This window comes from Diadema antillarum, unplaced genomic scaffold (assembly GCF_040938485.1).
Source record: "Diadema antillarum isolate AM-2024a unplaced genomic scaffold, OU_Dant_1.0 scf00000028, whole genome shotgun sequence".
In the NCBI taxonomy this organism is placed as follows: Eukaryota; Metazoa; Echinodermata; class Echinoidea; order Diadematoida; family Diadematidae; genus Diadema; species Diadema antillarum.
Window position 1 is genome coordinate 5883301 of NW_027270917.1, and position 19937 is coordinate 5903237.

Sequence of the window (19937 nt, forward strand, 5' to 3'; positions counted from 1 at the left end):
TAAAGATTCCTTCATTTGGGGGATTTGGGACCCCTGGGGGCCCCCTGGGTGGGGCATGGTGCCCATTTTAACAAATTGAGATCCTAACCCCCTAGGGATGCTACCTGCCAAGTTTGGTGAATATAGGTCATGGGGTTCTCAAGAAGAAGATAAAAATGTACAATTTAGGCCCCATTAGGACCCCTCCTCACCCCCTCCCCTGGGTCCCAAGGGGGGCACCCCTGATTCTGCCATGAACAAACTTGAAACTACAGTCATCAATGTACTAACTCATAGTATTAACTTAGCTCTATCACTTCTGGTTCTAGAGAAGAAGATTTTTGCAGATATTCCTTAATTTTGGGGGGTTTGGGCCCCCTGGGGGCCCCCTGGGTGGGGCATGGTGCCCATTTTCACAAATTGATTTCCTAACCCCCTAGGGATGCTACCTACCAAGTTTGGTGAAAATGGGTCATGGGGTTCTCAAGAAGACGATGAAAATGTACAATTTAGGCCCCATTAGAACCCTTCCCCACCCCCTCCCCTGGGTCCCAAGGGGGGCACCCCTGATTCTGCCATGAACAAACTTGAAACTACAGTCATCAATGTACTAACTCATAGTATTAACTTAGCTCTATCACTTCTGGTTCTAGAGAAGAAGATTTTTACAGATTCCTTAATTTTGGGGGGTTTGGGCCCCCCTGGGGGCCCCCTGGGTGGGGCATGGTGCCCATTTTAACAAATTGAGTTCCTAACCCCCTAGGGATGCTACCTGCCAAGTTTGATGAAAATCGGTCTTGGGGTTTTCAAGAAGAAGATGAAAATGTAAAAAGTTTACGCACGACGCACGACGGACGACGGACGACGGACGACGGACGACGGACGACGGACGACGGACGACGGACGACGCACGACGCACGACGCACGACGGACGCCGGACGAAGGGCGATCGCAATAGCTCACTTGAGCCTTTGGCTAAAAACCCAACATAGAGCGGATGAAATTGCGGCCTGAATTTTCACTTCATTGTAACCAGAATTTCATTATAACTGTGTTCCTTATAACAGGAGTGCTCTGTACTGTAGACTGTGCATCAATTTGACCTGAAAACTGATAACAATTTTCCACACCTAAGATGCTTGATACAAAGCACAATGTACTGATATGGTACATATAGGATAATGTAAAAATGACAACTTTTAAGACAGACTGGCATTATCAAAGAGCCATTGCTAATTCACATCAATATCATTTCCTTTCATCTTAAAGGCATGTAGTTCCATCATAGCTTCATGACACTTTGTAGCCTTTCATCACCACATTCTCTTTAGCATTGGAATTAATAAATTCACTTAAAAAAAAATAAAATCTTACCCATAATAGCTTCGACAGCTGACTCTTCACCCATTCGAGTGCATTGATCTCTAATATCACAACTAATTGTCCCTTGACTTTTCAGAATAATCCAAGATGCACAAAATGAGCAAATTTACCTGTTGCTAAAGATATTAATAAAGGTATCGAAATGCTCAGAGTTCATGCAGACCAGGCATGTGGACACTGTCCTTTTTCAGATATCTTACTAGCTGTAAATTCCAAGATGTGGCTTGAAGAGATTATAATGTTCCCAGGATGCGTGAGAAGGAGATGACAGCAACCATAATAGTCTGGCCCCAACCACAGACGAGGGCCCACAATGGGATCATTGTCACTTCGGTAGTCTCGAATAATCCAGCAATGATTGCACCTGGATAAATCAAAGAGAAAATTACAAAAACAAAGGAGGAAAAAATCCCTTGAAAATAATCTTTTAACTCATACTGAATGCTTAAACAGGGCAAAAGTGCATGCACTGTGACATACAACATGCAATGTCACATCGATTAGTGCTATAGGTTGTCAACAATGGGACATAAGAGTGTGTAGTCATAATCTTGTTAGGTGATATCACAATGTTCTTTGAGTCTGTGCTACAATGGAAGTGCATACATGCGTATGACTTAGATTGGTTACACACGAGAGAAAATTCGTAACTTGAATCATCATTGTAATGATGATTGCAATTCGTCTTTAGAATTATCGGACCTTACACACGCTCGCTCGAAAACTGTGATTAGAATTCGAATTCTCGAGCTAAGGCGCTACGTAATCCTTGGTGACTTGTCAATCAAAACGTACGATCGAGTACATGCATGCGGCGCGCGTATTATCTACGGAAGTGCTTGAAAGGTCACGTAAGCTCTGCCCCTCAAAAGATGTTTTGGAGGTCAAGCATTACACATGCAAATTTTGCACCGTAATTTGAGTGAAACTTCACTGGAATTCACCTCCGGACTAGAATTTGAATTCGTGATTGTGATTAGCATTCGCGATTCTAATTTGCTTCCACACATGCTAAAAATTCGTCATTAGAATTATTTTTCACTGGAATCATCATTCAAATGACGAATTTTTGACTGTGTGTAACCGCTCTTAGTAAATGTACTGATGTCATGTGAACATAAGCCAAATAAAAAGAACAAAGAACAAAAAAAAAAATTAAAATTCACTGTGCAAATGTATACACAGAAGATGTAACAAAATCTTACAAGTGTCAATTGGGTGTCATGTGCCACCAGAAACTTTGAGAATGGCATCTCATTGACTTGTTGTTGCAATTAAGAGGGCCCTCTCTGGTAGAGCAGTGTCAACACTGAAAAGGCTACCCTGGGTAAATAAGACCTTATTATTATTACAATGTATCATTATTATATGGTCATTGTATGGTAGGCCAGTTGAAAGACACTTTGAAATCGTACCAGGAGTTGTTATGTATGCACAGGACATGCTGCTGTTGCCTGGTCAGCCAGACCCCTGACAAATTTTACAAGAGGTAGCATTCTACTTCCAATGCCAGAATTAACCCTTTCATAAAATACATGTGAATGCACTCCTGTCTACATTTTGGTATACCTGGTATACCAGGTTCCTGTAAGGAATGGTATAAGGGATTTCTGCTTTTATAATGAGAACATTTTTTTTTTTTTTTTGGGGGGGGGGGGGGGGAGGGGGGAGGGGGGTATGTTTGGTTTTATTTTTCAAAACTACTCTTGGTATCTTCTAGCATCATAAGAATAATGAAAATATGAAATTTCACCTCTCATGCACATTACACCAGGACAAACAAATATCAATGTACATACATATGTACAATGATGTTTTGTTTAGTTTTCTATTTACACTGCAACTGACAATTGCATGTTCCACATTTGTGTTTTTCTTTTTCAAAACTCACTGCTCAGGATACCACCAGTGATAGGTCCGAGGAAGCCCATGAGGATGACGAGAAGGGAGTAGAGGCGGCCAATTTTGTGCTTGCGGAGGGCGCAGAACGCCACGATGGCTGCCACAGCGTGAATGAGGAAGGAGGAGAAGAGGTGCCAGAGGAAGATCTGATACCACATTTCTGCATGGACATAGAAGAGACACATAACATATGCATTGTAAAAGCAGATATTTTATATACTACATAATGAGCTAAGATTTGTGAAAGTAAAATACACTTGAAAGTTTTTGTCTATACACAACGCATTCAATGCCAGGTGCCAATTTGCAAAAGTTTCTTGCCAGGTAAAACAACTGCCAGCTCCAATGCGTGAAAGCCATGAATGATTCTGGTTTGACAGTAGTCCCATCAATAGAGGATAAAATTACTGCAACATCACACAGGATCCATTCTAAACTTTACTCATGATGAATTCAATACATACCAAAAAAGAAAGAAAGAAAGAAAGAAACAAGGAAAAGTAGAAATTACGCGGTGCGTAATATATGTCCCCGCCGGAGGTAGCATTTTGTAGCAAAATGTACAATATAGGTCAAAAATCAAGGTCAAAGAAGTCAAAGGTCAAAATTCTGTATAGAAGTTTTGAAGCCCTCACCTAGTGCCATCATATAAAGCAAACGGAATCGAAATCGGGTTAGAAGTGGCGAAGGAGTAGCATTTTGTAGCAAAATGTACAATATAGGTCAAAAATCAAGGTCAAAGGTCAAAGAAGTCAAAGGTCAAAATTCTGTGTAGAAGTTTCGAAGCCCTCAACTAGTGCCATCACATAAAGCAAACAGAATCGAAATCGGGTTAGAAATGGCGAAGGAGTAGCATTTTGTAGCAAAATGTACAACACAGGTCAAAAAATCAAGGTCAAAGGTCAAAGAAGTCAAAGGTCAAAATTCTGTGTTCAAGTTTTGAAGCCCTCAACCAGTGCTATCACATAAAGCAAACGGAATCAAAATCGGGTGAGAAATGGCAAAGGAGTAGCGTTTTGTAGCAAAATGTACAATATAGGTCAAAGGTCACAACTGAAATTCTGTGAAGAAGATTCAAAGCTCCCATGTGGTGCTATCATATAAAGCAAACAGAATCAAAATTGGCTCATAAATGACAGGGAAGTAGCAAATTGAAGATTTTGATCACACACGGACGCACACACGGACAGAGAGACAGACACACGGACACACAAACGTACGGAGCCCGTTTCATAGTCCCCTGCTCGAACTCGTTCGGCAGGGACAAAAAAGACGACAAAGAAAAGGTACTCTTTTGGATGGGCATCAAACATTGTACTTACTGAATACTCGCACTTATGTCAGCCTGAGCAAAGCTTGGCATAGTATACGAATAATTTATGAGTTGTGAGTGCATAGGGCACGAATATCGCACGAGGCGAGAGATAAGCCACTGGTCTATTCAACAAGGCGCGTAGCGCCGCGTTGAATAGACCAGTGGCGAATCTCACGCCGAGTGCGGTATTACGTGCCCCAATGCACGAACAAAATCATAAATTATTCGTTTTATACAACACCTTGTCCACAATCACAGTACTAAATTAGTGACCGCCAACTCAGGAAGGCCCAAAATAAATGTAACAATTAGGCCGAGAATTGTAAAGCACCCTGTGTACTGCTTTCAAACACTCGTCATGATTCGACCACACAGTCACAGGAATCACAAACTCCGCAGGGTCTATACCAATTCTACGCTAACGTTAGATCGAGTTAGGCCTGACTGTTAGGCCGATCTGAGATGTCGGTAGATCTAGTAGTAGGTCTAGACTTTGTCTATTTCCGAAAATGATTTTGTATAAAAACACAGAAAAATAATCAATTTACGGTTTCTCAACTTGAAATGAAGTCTTGATTTTGGGATCACTGTGGTCCACGTAGCAGATCGGAGTCAAAAGTAAAAACACAGCAGTAGGTATCAAAGGCCGCAATACATGCAACTAGCTAGGTAAAGTACCGTTAGTGCACCAGTTTTCGACAGGACCCAGATTTCGACACCCAGCAGATAATTCTTATTAAATTTTATACTCAATACAAACGTCTGACTTCAACAATCAGCCAAGTTATCAATCACATTTCTAGTCTTATATAAACACCGTTTGTCACTTGTCATCATAATCCGACGATAGAATATTTAGGAGCAAAGCAACACAGTGTCAGCAGAAAGTTTGATGTCGGCCATTTTTAGGGGTTCAAACAATATGACGCATTTTGTAAACATCGCGGTGAAATGAAATTCACCCATGCCGGTTATCTTACTTTAGTATCAGTTTGTTTGCCAAATCCTGATGTTTGATTTCATAATCGTCTTTAGTAATTTAATGGCTGAATTCGTGATAAATGAGCAAACTTGTAGAAAGAGTTGGCTTTGAGAATGTGGCACCAGATTTCGATGTTCCCATATTAAGACACGTTATAGAGGAAACAACAAGTTCTTGCGCTGGTACTTTGCTGGTTTGCGTCTACAATGCAGTGTACGCGTACTGTACGCGCCATGTGATTTATGCGTGATGCGCGCTGTGATTGTGTCGAAAAATGATGCTGGATGTCGAAATCTGATGCCAGCGACGGCGTGACGGAAATCGCTAAAATTGAACACGAGTGCATTCAAATTGGAATTCGTTTTAGGCATATCATTATTGGCCTTTGTAGCTCCACTTCATATCGAAATTCCGATGTAAAACGGTGCAGTATTGATGGTAAACAAGGAAATGTGCTAAAGTGTCGAAAACCGGTACCCTAACTGTAGCTGCGCGTACACGTTAACGTTGCAGTACTCCGCCGCGCCTGTTCTGTGAGACTTACCGGCAGCGCAGCGCAGCCGGCCAGCATGTACAATGTAGTTTGCTGGTGCTTTGCTAGTGTGAGCCACAGAACTCTGTGAGCGGCCGGCCATGCATTAGTAGCCCCCCGCGAAGCCGTGCTATAGTACCTTCGAGCCGTGCAATAGGCCCATGCCAGGGGCCTATTGTATGGCTGTCACTCTCAATGAGTTTGATAGGTATTTTCTATTGAATGTCATGTGACATGTTCTTGGCCAATCACAATTCGACATCATTCTGAGGTGTTGTATAATACATACCAGTAATTGAGTTGTCCACACTGTCAAATCATTGTATTGGATAGATAGCCAGCTTCAAAATTGAGAAAATAAAAGTATCCTTCTTCTGAGGGCTCCACAATCAATATTTTAGTGTATGTAACTTGCAAATCATATCCCGTTAAAATACAGGGGAAACTTGATACAACGTGGAGGTCAGGACCACATTATTTTTCATGTCATAGGCTACAGCTCACTTTTCATTTCAATCTATCAGTCAGCACAGTGCATTGCTAAAACATATGCTTAGATGCTGTGTGGAATAATCATAACATTATGATGTCGGTGTTAAGTGAACAGCCAAGTTTTTTTGAGTATGAATAACCACTTACAAAATCCCCCCCCCCCCCCCCCCCCCCCGGCCTACACACACACACACATTCACGCACAAAAATGTCAGTATCACACCCTTTGCAGCTGGGAATACAAAGTTCACAAAGCATGGAAGAATTCAATATCTAAGTTATGCAGGTATGGTCAACAAATGTATGTCCAGTTGATAAAGAAAACCTGTTACAAATGGAGATCTGTTCTGTTTTGTTTTTGTTTGTTTTGTTTTGTTTTGTTTTGTTTTGTTTTGTTTTGTTTTGTTTTGTTTTGTTTTGTTTTGTTTTGTTTTGTTTTGTTTTGTTTTGTTTTTTTTTTGGGGGGGGGGTTTCCCACTGCACTGTACTAAGACATTTGCAGTGTCTAAACTTAAAAAATTGATTAAGGTACACATGTAAATGCATCTTGGTGACTAACTTATCCAACTGTCCAATGCTGTCTTTTCCAAGCTGATGACACTTTGAAACGATGGAAATTTCCCCGACATTTTGAAAGTTCTTTCGGCTCCACCCTTGATTTCTGAAGAAAGCCAGTCAGTGTTCCTGCAGAACAAAACAGAAAATGTGTATTAGTTTTTCAAATATGAAGAACAAGTTCAAATACACTGATCCATAAATGTACTTCAGAGGAGATGCATGAGCAGGACTAGCCCAACCAGACACCGTGCAAAGCACGGTATCAGACGAGCGGGGCCTCGCCATCACATCGAGGAACCACAACACAACTACAAAACTTATAAAAATCTATATGTTACTTATAAAACTTTATATGTTACTCACGTCAAGTGCATGCTTATATTACAAAAGGTACAAAGGTCTATAGAGAGCTCTCGTGATAAGTCCATGGAACAAAAAAAAAGACACTTTCTAGCGCAATCCCTGACCGTCGGGGTTCATCGTTGCGGAATTCAAAATGGCGCGTTGATCTCTCTGCAAATTACGCACGCACGTGCGTGACCATAAGTGCAACAATCTCTTGCATGCGTGCGCTGCTTGAGTGTAGCAGCACAGTCGACAGCGTGACCTTTAAAAGTGCATTCAGATCGCGTGAACTCCCGAATATCAGATGTACCGTTCGCAAATGCTGCATATAATATTCGTATTTAAAGTTGTTAATTGTGTATGTCAGTATCAATAACATAGTCTCATTAATGAAGATTGTCTTTAATGAGTTACAGGTGACAAAAAATGATGTCAAGTATCAAAACTCAACACGACTGTAAAATTTGCTTTGCGTTTGCTCTGTGGTGTGGGCCACTCTAGTACAGCCCTGTCGCGATTTATGCAGTGACTGGGCTTGGTATACATGTAGTTGTAGAGCAGGACAAACTTTGCTTCAGCATTAGTGATTGGAACTACGCTTAAAGTTTTATCAGCCAGTTAAAGGCAAGAGTAAAAAGGGAATGGTTCTCTTCTTTGTTAATAATGGTTTAACATCACATATTGCATTAGCCAGGGCTTGACATTGCAATTGGCTATGTCTGATGACCTCGTACTCTTGTAGGTAGCCCTAGACTACAATCATCACAGTTGATGTTTGGCCAAAAAGGTAGCCTGATAGGGCAATTAAGACTCAAAATAGATTTCAGTCCACCAACGTTACAGCTGTTGCCCGAACAGGCTACACAAGAGAGAAAAAAAAAAAATTATACTGTTGAGCCATGTAATATCAGAGTTTTTTTTTGTTTATTTAATTTTTTTTTAAACCCAAAGTAAAAAATGGAGCTTTGATTTCATACATCACAGTATTAGTTTACACTTTAATTCCTTTGTGTTTTGGTGACCCATGGAGCGGTTGGTGATTAGTTATTTTCTCCTAGACTGCTTTTTAAATAGCGATTTAAATCCTGCTGATGCCGACAAAAACTGCAGTAACGTTAACCCGACCACACGCAGTGCTTTGCTTTGCACGGCGTCTGTCGCAATTAGATTCTATACAGCAACTGGACTAAGTGTATAGTGACAGTAACGTTAACTGCAACCAGCAAAGCGTTCAGGATCACGTCTAGTTAATTGTGTACAAGAAGCGCCCAGCATTTGTTTTGATTTTGTACAGGATTAGCGCGCACTTTCCTGTCTGTTCAGTTAGGTCTCGTTTGGTATAGTACCTAGTAGAATACATGGCGATCACGAACTGCGTGTAAATTGTCTGAAATAGGGTCGAGTTTTCCCTGAGATCGAGTTAGTCTGGATCCTTGCGTTCTGCTGGAATAAAAGTCGGTTTTCCGACTTTTATTATTTTTCTCAAATTACTCAACGACTCATCATCCCGGCAAATCACGTCAGCCAGGTAAATTTTAAGTTTCTTTGTAGACTCTTTCGATATATTGCAAGCAAATATGAAATGGTGCCAGACGGGTTTTCAAACCCTTACCAAAACTATGTTTTCACTTTAAAAGCTTGTGTCCCCATTAACTGCGACCAGCAGCCCCATATTATACCCCATACGCATCTAGATATGCGTATGGGGCTGGTCGCAGTAAAGTGTCCCCACAGTATAACTGTGTACAAGGAGCGCCCCGCCCGCCCGGGGTTCGTGTCACAGTAACCCCGCGCCCCGGGGGCACTCCTTGTCATGTTGTGGGGCTGGTCGTAGTTATTGTCACAGACACAGTTACTGCCTAGTGTAGTTTCTAAAGTCAAAGAGTTATTTACTGACTGTACCAGTACTTACAGTCACATGTTTTGTTGGGTTAGTTTCACTGTTCACGGTAGCTCCCGACTGTATCAAGCTCCTTGACTGTAAGCCCAGTCAAACTATCTCCTCTTTGGACGTTGTTGATGGTGCCAACTATTACCACACGGTACAGCCAGTGTACGGCGTATACGGATAATAATACAGTACACTCAGTATACGTACTCTAAAGGCTCCGGCCATGGCCGGCCACGCATCCAGCAGAGTCGTAGTGACACGGATCGGACACCGCTGACAAAAAAGTCTATGTCGCCCTCTTGTGTTCATTATCCGCATAAGCTGCACCCCCATAAAAAAATGGTACATAAAAATTGGTATAGCTTATTAATGTTCCACAGAAAACCCTTGAAAATGTGTTACCCTTCTTTTCCAGCTTTGAGCTAGCTAATACATGAGATGTTTATGCCAATTATATGGCCGGCGCAACCGGCCATGTAATTTTTGCACCATACAGAGGAATACATAAGGTGTCACCACTTTTGCCCCCCCCCCCACTTTCTTGAAGTGTTACCGCGGTAAAAGTTATGTTTTGTTTTTGTTTTTGTTTTTGTTTTTTGCTTGTCAGTTTAAAGGGGTGGTTGTCAGCTTAAAGGGGTGGTACAGTATTGGTGGAGATGAGAATTGGGCTTTTAACTTTTTGCGAGTTATCAAGAACACATTTATGATATAGTACAGAACATACCATTTTAAGAGGAATTAAAAGTTTATTTGATGAAAATCGGGTTTGGAATGACTGAAACATCAAAAAACAAAGTAAAACAAAGCAATCGTAATAAAGTGTGGGTCCCCACAATTTATTAGATTCTCTCTGTTTTGGATTTCTCAGCCAGTTCAAAAACCAATTTTCAACAAATAAACATTGAAATCCTCATAGAATTACATGCTCTTTCATCTCACCAAAAATGTTAGAAACCTTTAATAAGGTCTCAACCAAAACTATACAATCCTCTTAAGAAACCCGGAAGTGGAATGAGAAGGATGAGCCTAAGACCCTCTTTTTTTTTCTTTTTTCTTTTTGCTTGTCAGCTTAAGAAACCCGGAAGTGGCACCAGAGTGCCCCCCTTCCCTCTTTTGAAAACGCCGGCGGTAAATTAGGCTTCTAAATTGTAATTGCCTAAAGTTGTCAAGGTGGCAACCAAGACGTATCTATCCTTCAATACAAAATCTTTAAAAACCGCGAAAAGTATCTGAGTTTTCAGGCTTCCTGAAATAGGATTAGCAACATGCATATAATATATTCTATAGGTCTTATTGTGTATGAATTAGACTTAGCAATTACGATGTCTCTCGTTAAGGAAAGTTTCCTACAGCTCATATTAAGGCATGATTATTTGACATGATATTTTATTTTTGCTTTAACCAAAGAGAGAAAGATATAAAGAGATTTTGTGAAGTGCTGATATATTCTAACTTGTTTGTGTGCCTGGCACCGATGTCACTATCCTTTTAAAAAAAAATCAAGAACAAAACCAAAAATATATACATATAAAAGTTTACAAAGTTCCAAACTTTCTTAGAGGCGCACCGAATTTGGTCAATCTGATTTTACTCTTTGGTTTTTGAACTGCACTTGTTAAGGGCTACAGGTGCCGGGAGGGGATGGGTAGAGCCTATCGGCCTATATAGGTCCGAATTGGTTGTATTTTCACATTGATATAGTGATTATAGAGTATATAATTAGATACACGTTCTATTCAGGACCTATAGCTATGTGGTTGAGTTGTTGTTTGTTTGTATGGATGTGCAGCAAAGAATGATGATGGTAATCATTTTACTCAAAATTTTGTCGGGCAACCATCTTCGAGATTTATCGTTGTTTTTTGTTTGTTTGTTTGTTTCTTCCTGCACATCGTAGGAATGAATGATTTTTCTGTGATAATCTATCGATCAGCACAATGAGCAGACCCCTCGACAAGTGCAGTGTGGAGCGCAGGGGTGGAGCGTGGGCGGGGCCGGATTTGGGAGGGTAGATAACTTAGGAGCTGAAAAGGGCATCCTGAGCTCGCTCGGCTGGAGCTGCCACCGCGCTGGCGCGGCTCTCATGCTTAGGACTGATTTTGTACACGCATGCCCATTCATTTTTCTCGTGTGTGTAGTAGTCTCTATACACTCAGCAATACGCGTTTGCAACCACTCCTGCCTCCTGTATCATCGCTGTAAAAACGGACTTCAAAGTAATATCAGGCCAAGTACTTGTATCTTCTCCGGTTGACCTAGAGTTACCTTTACTATAGGTCTATAGGAAGGCTAGCTAAAGTATGCCGGCCAAAGCAAATCCAAAGCATCTTGTGCAAGGTACAGTAGTCAGTACGGTACCGTACATTATTTCCAGTCATGCTACCGGCCTTACCAGGCCAGATACTAGTTATAGACCATCACCTACATGTACCTACTTATTTCCACTCACAGTTTTACGAGTAGGCCTGCTCTGATGTAGGTACGACGTAGTAGTGTAGTACAACCCCGATCCCACAACCATAAACAATATAATAATGTGGGTGTTTGTGGCATACCGACCTCTTTCATGTTATTGAAATGCTGAAGAACTGGGAGGGGGAAAAATTCAGGTTTGGAAAGATTTTGAAAGGCTTGTGCTGTTTTAAATTAATTTAGACATTGACCATGGCATTGTATATATTTTGCATCCTGGGCGGATATATTGAACATCATTTGCTTTTTGGGTGGCTGTAGGGTAATTCTACACACCATGAAATTGCAGTTGTTTTATTGTTCATGGTTAACTGATTTTACATTCGTTCTCTATATGTCAATTTATTGTGTCTTCCATCCCTGTAGATGCTGCATATCGGGTACAAGCGCTACAAAATAGTCCAATGGCAATGCAGATCTACCGTATTTTCATTTGATTTGCCACAAGTGCATTTAATAAGCTTAAACCATTCTGTTTTCCCTATTCAACATTTAAAGTTGTTCTTGTACATTTTGTTGGCCACATATAAGTCGATAAGGTTTTGAAAAAGATGTCACATATTCAAATAAGTATGTAATTAATTTTGTTTGTTTTTATTTATTAAAATTTTTCCCAAAATATTCATGTGCATATGAAATTTGAATCCTATCAATTCATTATATAGTATCAATATAGGTCTATGCACATTGTGACCTGCATCTTACCAGCTCCCATGAATGCCTGTTTTCCACCAGGGGAACCTCTGCCCCCACTCAAGTCTGGTATTCTTCGGCTCTACAGCTACCGCTTTTGCCCCTTTGCACATCGGGCTCGTCTCGTCCTCGCAGCAAAGAATATCGAGTATGTAAATGTTTGCTCATGCCGTTGTACTCACAGTGATACTTAAATTAAACTGGCAAGATTATTTTATGTACTGGTAGTAGTTACTAGGATGAGAAAGGATGAACTTGTATCCTCGGATCATGTCTGTCCTTATAGTCTGTTTACCTTCGTATACATACTGGATTGAGTGAAGGTAACAATATTAGTAGAACACATCAGTGAATGTTTGGGGAAAATCGGACAATCCGTTCAAAAGTGTTTTTTTTTTAAGTATCTGTGCAGTCACTGCTGGATGAGAAGACTACTACAGTGTATGATGTCACATGCGTACAACGATATAAGGAAAATAAAAAGAGAATTCTACAAAACTTTACTTTTTGAGTAAAGTGCACATTTCTTCGACTTGTTACAATTACGTATGCTAAGGGTAATATAATTCACCCTACCTTCTGAAAGAGAGAAGTCGGGTGTTCTTTTGTTATACAAGAAAAGTGAAAATATGTTGAATTTTCTTTATTCTTTCATTATATCGTTGTACACATGTGACATCACAAGCTATAGTAGTCTTCTAATCCAGCCATGACTGAGCAGAAACTTCAAAAATTCACAACTTTTGAATGGATTGTCAGATTTTCCTCAAACTCTCATTGATGTGTTCTTCTAATATTGCTGCACTAACTAAACCTACATGTCTATGAAGGTGAACAAGTTTGTCCTTTAAAGGGGATGGCTAGTAACCGATCAGTGGGAATCAGTGGGAATGCTGGAGGATGATTGTTCCAATCCTTGTGGGATTCATTTAAGAGTACATTATATATCTATTGCAGTGTGAAAATTATTTGCTTCAGAATGGTCTCATATTCAAGTAATGTGCAGTTTAATGTTTCCAGGTTAGCGTGCCTGGTCAGTGACGGGGCATTAATCTGCACATTACTTGAATATGAGACCGTTCTGAAGCAAATAATTTTCACGCAACAGCAGATATATAATGTACTCTTAAATGAATCCCACAAGGATTGGAACAATCATCCCTCAGCATTCCCACGGATTCCCACTGATCGGTTACTAGCCATCCCCTTTAAGCATTGTTATCGATGTCTCGACGTTGTGCTTTTTGATTATTCCATATGTCTAAGGAGCCTCTTGTTGACTACTCATTGACTACTTTTAATCTGCTATTACTGGTAGTTTGACTAGAATGAAGTGGCATTCATGTTATATGTACCGGTATGCTGTTAATGTTATGAGTTATATCTGACCATTGATATGTGAGCCCAAGCAGAAACTGATACATTGTGCAACATGTTGAAAAAGAGTTGCTCTATTTGATTCGCAAATGATTTCAGTCAGGAAGGGCCTGCCCGATAGGCAATAGAGGATTCCTACTTGTAGTAAATGTTTATAAATTGGGAAAATTTGTTGCCTTTTTAGATCAGGCGATGGGGTTTGATGTTCTGGTAATATGTGAAAAATGTGATACAGTGTCCATGTAATAGTTTACAATCTTGACAAGAAAATATGCTATTATATAAACTTCCCATCATTGGATGTCAGAAGTAAAGTCGAATTTAATTGACAACAGCGATGTTTTCTGCATTTAGCATTCATCATAAAACTTCTGGACTATTGAAAGCATAATGTGTTTTGACAGAGTAATGTAAACTAGTAAGTTACAAAGGAGATTTTGACCTTACAAGTTATTACATTTTCAAGCCTGATTACAGTGCCAACAGACCTTTTGTCCCATGAAGTGCATTATCAAAGAATATAATCTGTTTTTAATAGTTGGTGTGTTTCATGTGTGACTTTTAACAAGCGGGCACATGCAGATGCCATGATTTGTTGCTCAATTAATCTGCAGTGCCCAATCAACCACCCAAGAAAAGCTGCAGCCAGTTGACATGCCTTATTGATTATTTTCCAATCCCACTAGCTATGAATTGGTCAACATTAGCCTTTCCAAGAAACCGGAATGGTACAAGACTAAAAACCCAATGGGCGCGACTCCGTGCTTGGAGCATGATGAAAAACTGGTGAGGGATTCAGTCATTGTATGCGAATACCTGAATGATGCGTATCCAGGCAACAACCTTTGGCCCGATGATCCTTACAAGAAGGCTTTGGACCGTGTCCTGCTTGACTACTTTGGCAGTAAGGTCAGTGAAAGTTCATAACATAATTTGTGCACATCATATGACCTGAATTCAAGCTAGTATTGTTCAAACAGCTAGGCTTTACTATGCTGAGGACCAATTTTGCTGCTTTTTTTTTTCCATTTTTTTAAAACTCTTTTTAATCATGCAGAAGGGGAAAGTTAACATAGGATCTAACTTTAGTTTCATACTTTTTTTTTTTTTGTAATGTATGACCTTTCTTTCTGATTTCAAGTTTTGAGGCTTACAATTCTCTCTACTTGTTGCAACTCATTTGATTAGAAATATATAATATAATTTGCGGCAAACAGTAAGAGTACCCTGAAGGAGTCATTATGATTTACCACACATCACTTTCCATGTTGAGGTAGATTTTTATGCATTGAGAGTTTGATTCCAATACCAATTGACCGATTCTGTGACGCGCTATGTGTATTTTTGGCATGCGCGCAGCCATACTGGGTGTATCATCCGACCCCCCTCCGCACTCCCCCACCCCTCTCCCTACATTAGCACGCGCGCAGAATGAAAAACTGCTTTAGCCAATGGGCGTCTCGTACTGAGTGCGCGAATGCTTGCTAGTGCGCGAACCTTTGTTACAAGTGCGTGATAAACATGTTGCCGTAAAATGTCTGCTGCCCTCAACGAACCCGAATCGGTCAATACCCTCAGATCAGCCCTCCTTTCATCAAGGCTACATACCATCCACCGCCATCTTCAGATGAGGATTTCCTGGCCACGTTCAAGAAGGAACTCGTGGTCCTTGAGGAGGAGCTTCAGAAGAGGGATTCTCCTTTCTTCTTTGGTAAATTGAAGAGTTAATATCGTTTCATTGATATACATGTCATATACAGTTCAACCTCAATTATCCACCCATCACTTTTCCATCTTGTATTAGATCTTTTTAATATTTTGACACGGGCTGGCACATGATTTTCTTTACGTTTCATACTTTCTTAGTGTGAAATCTTCACCATAACCAAACACAGCACATCAATTTTCTTGCAAATATCAAGCAATTAAAAAAGTTATAACCTTAATGCTGTTGAGTATTACTGTAAAACCAGAAATGCTTGCGTGCATTTTAATTTCACGATATTAAAATGCACGCAAAAGTTCATGTATGCATTGAATGCCAGTGGCAATGCGCGAGAATATCATGCCACGAAAAAGACGGTTGGTTCCAATTTACAATAACTTGAAGCTATGAAATCATCTTGCTTTACAACATACGGTGTACATTTATACTGGCTACAATGTTGTTGCCTGAAGGAAAAATTTGCCAGTTGTCTGAAGGTCTCATCAAGGAGATGATAGACAGAGGGAGGCCTCATAGGCTTGATTGCCTTTGCTTGTCAGTAACCGCAGAGAAAGATAAGACACACAAGAAGGAGTAGTGTTTCACTCATATTTCATCTTATGTCCACAATATGTGGAATGTATGGTAGGATTAGAACTGGGTCGATGATGCATGCCCCCCCCCCCCCCAAAAAAAAAAACAAACAAACAAACCAAAAAACCAACAACAACCAACAACAACAACAAACGAACAAACAACAAACAAACAATGAGACAATTATGTAGGCTGTAGCTACTTTACAAGTTAGCTCAAAAATACCTAAATAACATTTTGAATAACTAACCCCCAGAATATGCTCTTAGTTTGTACTGAGAACAAAGGTTCGATTTGGTTTTTTTTATCAGGGTTCCAAATAAAGTTACTGGAAATCTATAGTATTTTCCCCCCATTATCATAAAAAAAATTGCAGTTTTATTATTCTGAGGGTTATCTGAATTATACCTACCTCTGCAATACTGTACCAGCTTATTAAAGGAGTCTAGTTTTCAGGGTTGCAAAAGGGACACACAAACTTTAATTAGCATGAGCAATTATGACTATCAAACACTTGGTCAGGCTGTCAAGAACATTAATCTTTGGTTATCGAGGGATTGTCAAGTGATATTTTAAGATTTGTTTGAAAGATTAATGAATAGGATACCCTAAATTATCGCTGGGTCTTGAATTTTGTTGTGATCAGAAATCAAAGGAAGATGTGACTCTGGCCTGTATCACAAAGCTAACAATTTCGTGTTTAGGGCAGATTCTGAAAGAGTGGACTTTAAGCTTTAAAATGATGCATAGCTTAAAAATACAACAGGCTCTTCCTAACCTGTCCAAATGATGGAAAGAAAGTACCCACTCTGGAAAAGTGTTTACTGATATAAAGAGGCTTTGAGTATAGGGTCCTTTGAGGCGCTTAATCTCACCAAACTGTATCTTTGCAATGAATGGGACAAAACAGCAACAACAATGTTAAACTGTGTAGCAACCACATTGAATTTCCACTCTCATTAATCCCATTCTGTTCATGACTGATACCAGTAGCACTATCATTTCAAAGTTGAGAGTGAACAGTGTGTAAAGGGTTTTTGAGAAATGAAAAGGGGCCTCTGAGACATGCCTTTATCACACTATTCTAAAAAATAGTGTTCTGTAAAATCTGCTTAATACAACTTCCCATTTGTTTTATGAACCAGAACTTTGTAACTGCAGAGTAGAGAAGAAGAATTGCTCCTTTGGAAAATAATATTAAAAAAGCTGAAGATTGACTAGGTTCACCAATTTCACCTATTTTGAGTCCTCGTGCAAAATCAGGGCATGTGACTTTTTGTTGGATTTTGATCCACAGTCACATGTTGGCCCAAAGAAATCCAGATTCAGTAGTCATTGGTAGATAAAAGCTTGGTTACTGTTTTATCTTTTTTTTTTTCTGCAGGTGAGAGACCAGGAATGGTAGACTTCATCATGTGGCCATGGTTTGAGAGATGGGCCATCCTTGGGGATGACTTCAAGAGAGAGGACTATCCAGTGGTAAGTCACCAAGTGGACATAAATAATTGTGTTGAAATTTGTTGAGTTTTGTTTTCACACCATGGTAAAAAAAATAATTAAACTAGAGAAGCACTCTGAGAGCGTAGACCTCCCCCAAGCAGCTCATTTCCACCACTGATCTTCCTCTTCCATAGAGATGAGTGATTTCCATCCATATGTATGCATGCCGAAAATCGCCCGATTTCCCAATGTAGAAGACTTGTTACGTTATCAACACTGATCAACTTCCAGCTGCGAGGCGCGCCTCGCCCTAGCAGAAACTAGAGCATTCACTTTAGTGCCCATATGAAAACCTAAAAAATATGCAGCTTGAACTCGAGTTTGTCGACCCTACCTGCCAAAATATCGAAAATCTTTCATAAAATCCATAAAAATTCCCGGATCACTACCAGGGTACCAAAATTTTATCATCTGTTCCTTGTGTCATTCTCAATCTTTCCTGCAAGTTTCATCCAAATCCGTTCACAAGTTTTTGAGTTATTTTGAACATGGACAAACAAACAACGGCAATGAAAACATAACCTCCTCCCTTGGCTTAGGTTAATGATAATTGATAATAATAAGGCTGATATCTGCAAGAATCTTCAGGATTCAGGGAGGCAAATTTCCCCCAGAAGAAGAAGAATCTTGCTAACATTAAATTTTTCATAAGGCAGAATGTTTGTGTGTCTTTTCTCTTGCAGTTGGCAGAGAACAGATTGACTTGGATGTCTTTGCCCAGTTTGCTTTAACCCTAGAGGCCAATGTAATCTACAAGACTGTATAGTTAGATTTTTCAAATGTTAATTTATGTGTTTTATATTAATTTGTGTTTTTTTTTGCGTATAAATAAAAAAGTAAAGCTCCAAGACTTCTAATTTTCTTTTCAATATCCTCAACAATGATATTGAAGCAAAAATTCGGCTTCATAATTATTTCTGATATATTTTATTGTTTATTGAATTTCTTATGTATCTCTATATATATTTTTTTGGGGTCAAAATATGCAGAAACTTTTAAAAGTATAATCAGGCTAAAATAAATCATTATCAGCCATTGAAAGCAAAAATAGTTATTTTTATATGAATTACTTCCAAAAACACAATTTACATTGGATTTGTACACAAAATCATGTTTTTGAGCAATTTTTGGGTCAACAAATTTTTTTCAAAGGGGCGTGGCTTCAAAACGGTATGCCTAGGAGCGACAAATTTGGTCTCAAAAGTTGCGCGATACTTGAAAGAAAAAAGTCATAAAATGTCGCGGCGAGAGCATCATGCGTTGCGGAATAATCACGTGAAATGTTGAGGGGGGGGGCAAAGTAGCCCCTCCCTCCATTGGGAATAGGGTTAAAATGAATAGGTTAATCATTTGTTTACAAAATTCTATCTCTCGAGTTTGACATGAAAGTCTATATGGGGAATTTTGAAAACTTTGACTTTTTTTTTCAATAGAATAATAGGCCAATATGTCATGCAACTGTGAAATTCTCCCTCGTGTCTTGTCTTGGTAGCTCCTGGCCTGGCAAGGGAGGATGCGTGAGGACCCAGCTGTCCAGGAAGCGGCCACGCCCGATGAGATCTACCGGGACCACTTCCAGAAACTGACGGCTAAGACACCCCAGGATGATTACTGAGTGAACCTCCTCTGGCGTGTTCACATGCTGAATACTGCTGATGAAAAGTGGAATGTCTGTAGTGATCTACTTGAAGATATAGATACAGTGCTGACCAAAGTATACTGGTCTTTCATAGCTTCTTGTTTGTGTAGGGGATTTTGGAATTGTGCCAAAATATGTATTTTTTTTTTAACACTGTAATGTGCATTTTTATATTCACTTCATATGCATCATTTGGCGTAACTTATTGGAAGCTTTTCAGGAGTTTAGCTTAAAGGGTAATATTCTATGAGTATTGCTTAGAAAAGATGGTGATCTACATATGTCTTGTGTTTCGTCATTGCCTGTCATTACCTGTCATAACCTAGTTTGTACAGATTTAGTCTATGCAGACTCTGATCAGGTTTGATTTTTTTTTTTGTAGAATATTTGTAAACTTATTGTTTTAAACTCGGTCACACTCATAGTAAATGTATGGTTTTTAAAATGTACATGAATGCATGATCATATCGCTGTCTCCCTCATTCTTTAACAGGAAAAAAAAATAATAATAGCCTTGACTTTTTCTATCGCAGAAACACAAGTTCATTATCTTGAGTTATGTCAATGTATCAGATATT

At 39.6% G+C, this 19937-nt stretch overlaps 2 protein-coding genes across 2 annotated transcripts; one reads left to right on the forward strand and one right to left on the reverse strand.

The window, feature by feature from the left end:
* Positions 1 to 966: 966 nt before the first annotated feature.
* LOC139737279 (transmembrane protein 170B-like) lies at positions 967 to 9538 on the reverse strand. Its single transcript, XM_071647957.1, has 4 exons — positions 9401 to 9538; positions 7145 to 7269; positions 3254 to 3424; positions 967 to 1726 (listed from the first exon to the last, which is right to left on the reverse strand). The coding sequence occupies exons 2-4, from the start codon at positions 7212 to 7214 to the stop codon at positions 1596 to 1598; spliced, it is 372 nt and encodes a 123-aa protein (XP_071504058.1). The 5' UTR covers positions 7215 to 7269; positions 9401 to 9538; the 3' UTR covers positions 967 to 1595.
* A 1998-nt stretch (positions 9539 to 11536) lies between these two features.
* LOC139737271 (glutathione S-transferase omega-1-like) lies at positions 11537 to 19501 on the forward strand. Its single transcript, XM_071647950.1, has 6 exons — positions 11537 to 11716; positions 12587 to 12692; positions 14608 to 14830; positions 15500 to 15632; positions 17605 to 17699; positions 19213 to 19501. Exons 1-6 carry the CDS (start codon positions 11680 to 11682, stop codon positions 19333 to 19335), a joined length of 717 nt encoding a protein of 238 aa, XP_071504051.1. The 5' UTR covers positions 11537 to 11679; the 3' UTR covers positions 19336 to 19501.
* The last annotated feature ends 436 nt before the right edge of the window (positions 19502 to 19937 follow it).

Excerpts from the sequence above, each read along its gene's own strand:
- LOC139737279 (XM_071647957.1), bottom strand. The coding sequence starts at position 7,214 with ATGTCGGGGAAATTTCCATCGTTTCAAAGTGTCATCAGCTTGGAAAAG. Across the intron at positions 3,425-7,144 it reads AGCATTGGACAGTTGGATAA|AAATGTGGTATCAGATCTTC; the intron begins GTTAGTCACCAA and ends ATGTCCATGCAG. Across the intron at positions 1,727-3,253 it reads CACTGGTGGTATCCTGAGCA|GTGCAATCATTGCTGGATTA; the intron begins GTGAGTTTTGAA and ends TGATTTATCCAG.
- LOC139737271 (XM_071647950.1), top strand. The coding sequence starts at position 11,680 with ATGCCGGCCAAAGCAAATCCAAAGCATCTTGTGCAAG. Across the intron at positions 15,633-17,604 it reads GGATTCTCCTTTCTTCTTTG|GTGAGAGACCAGGAATGGTA; the intron begins GTAAATTGAAGA and ends TTTTTTCTGCAG. Across the intron at positions 17,700-19,212 it reads AGAGAGAGGACTATCCAGTG|CTCCTGGCCTGGCAAGGGAG; the intron begins GTAAGTCACCAA and ends TTGTCTTGGTAG.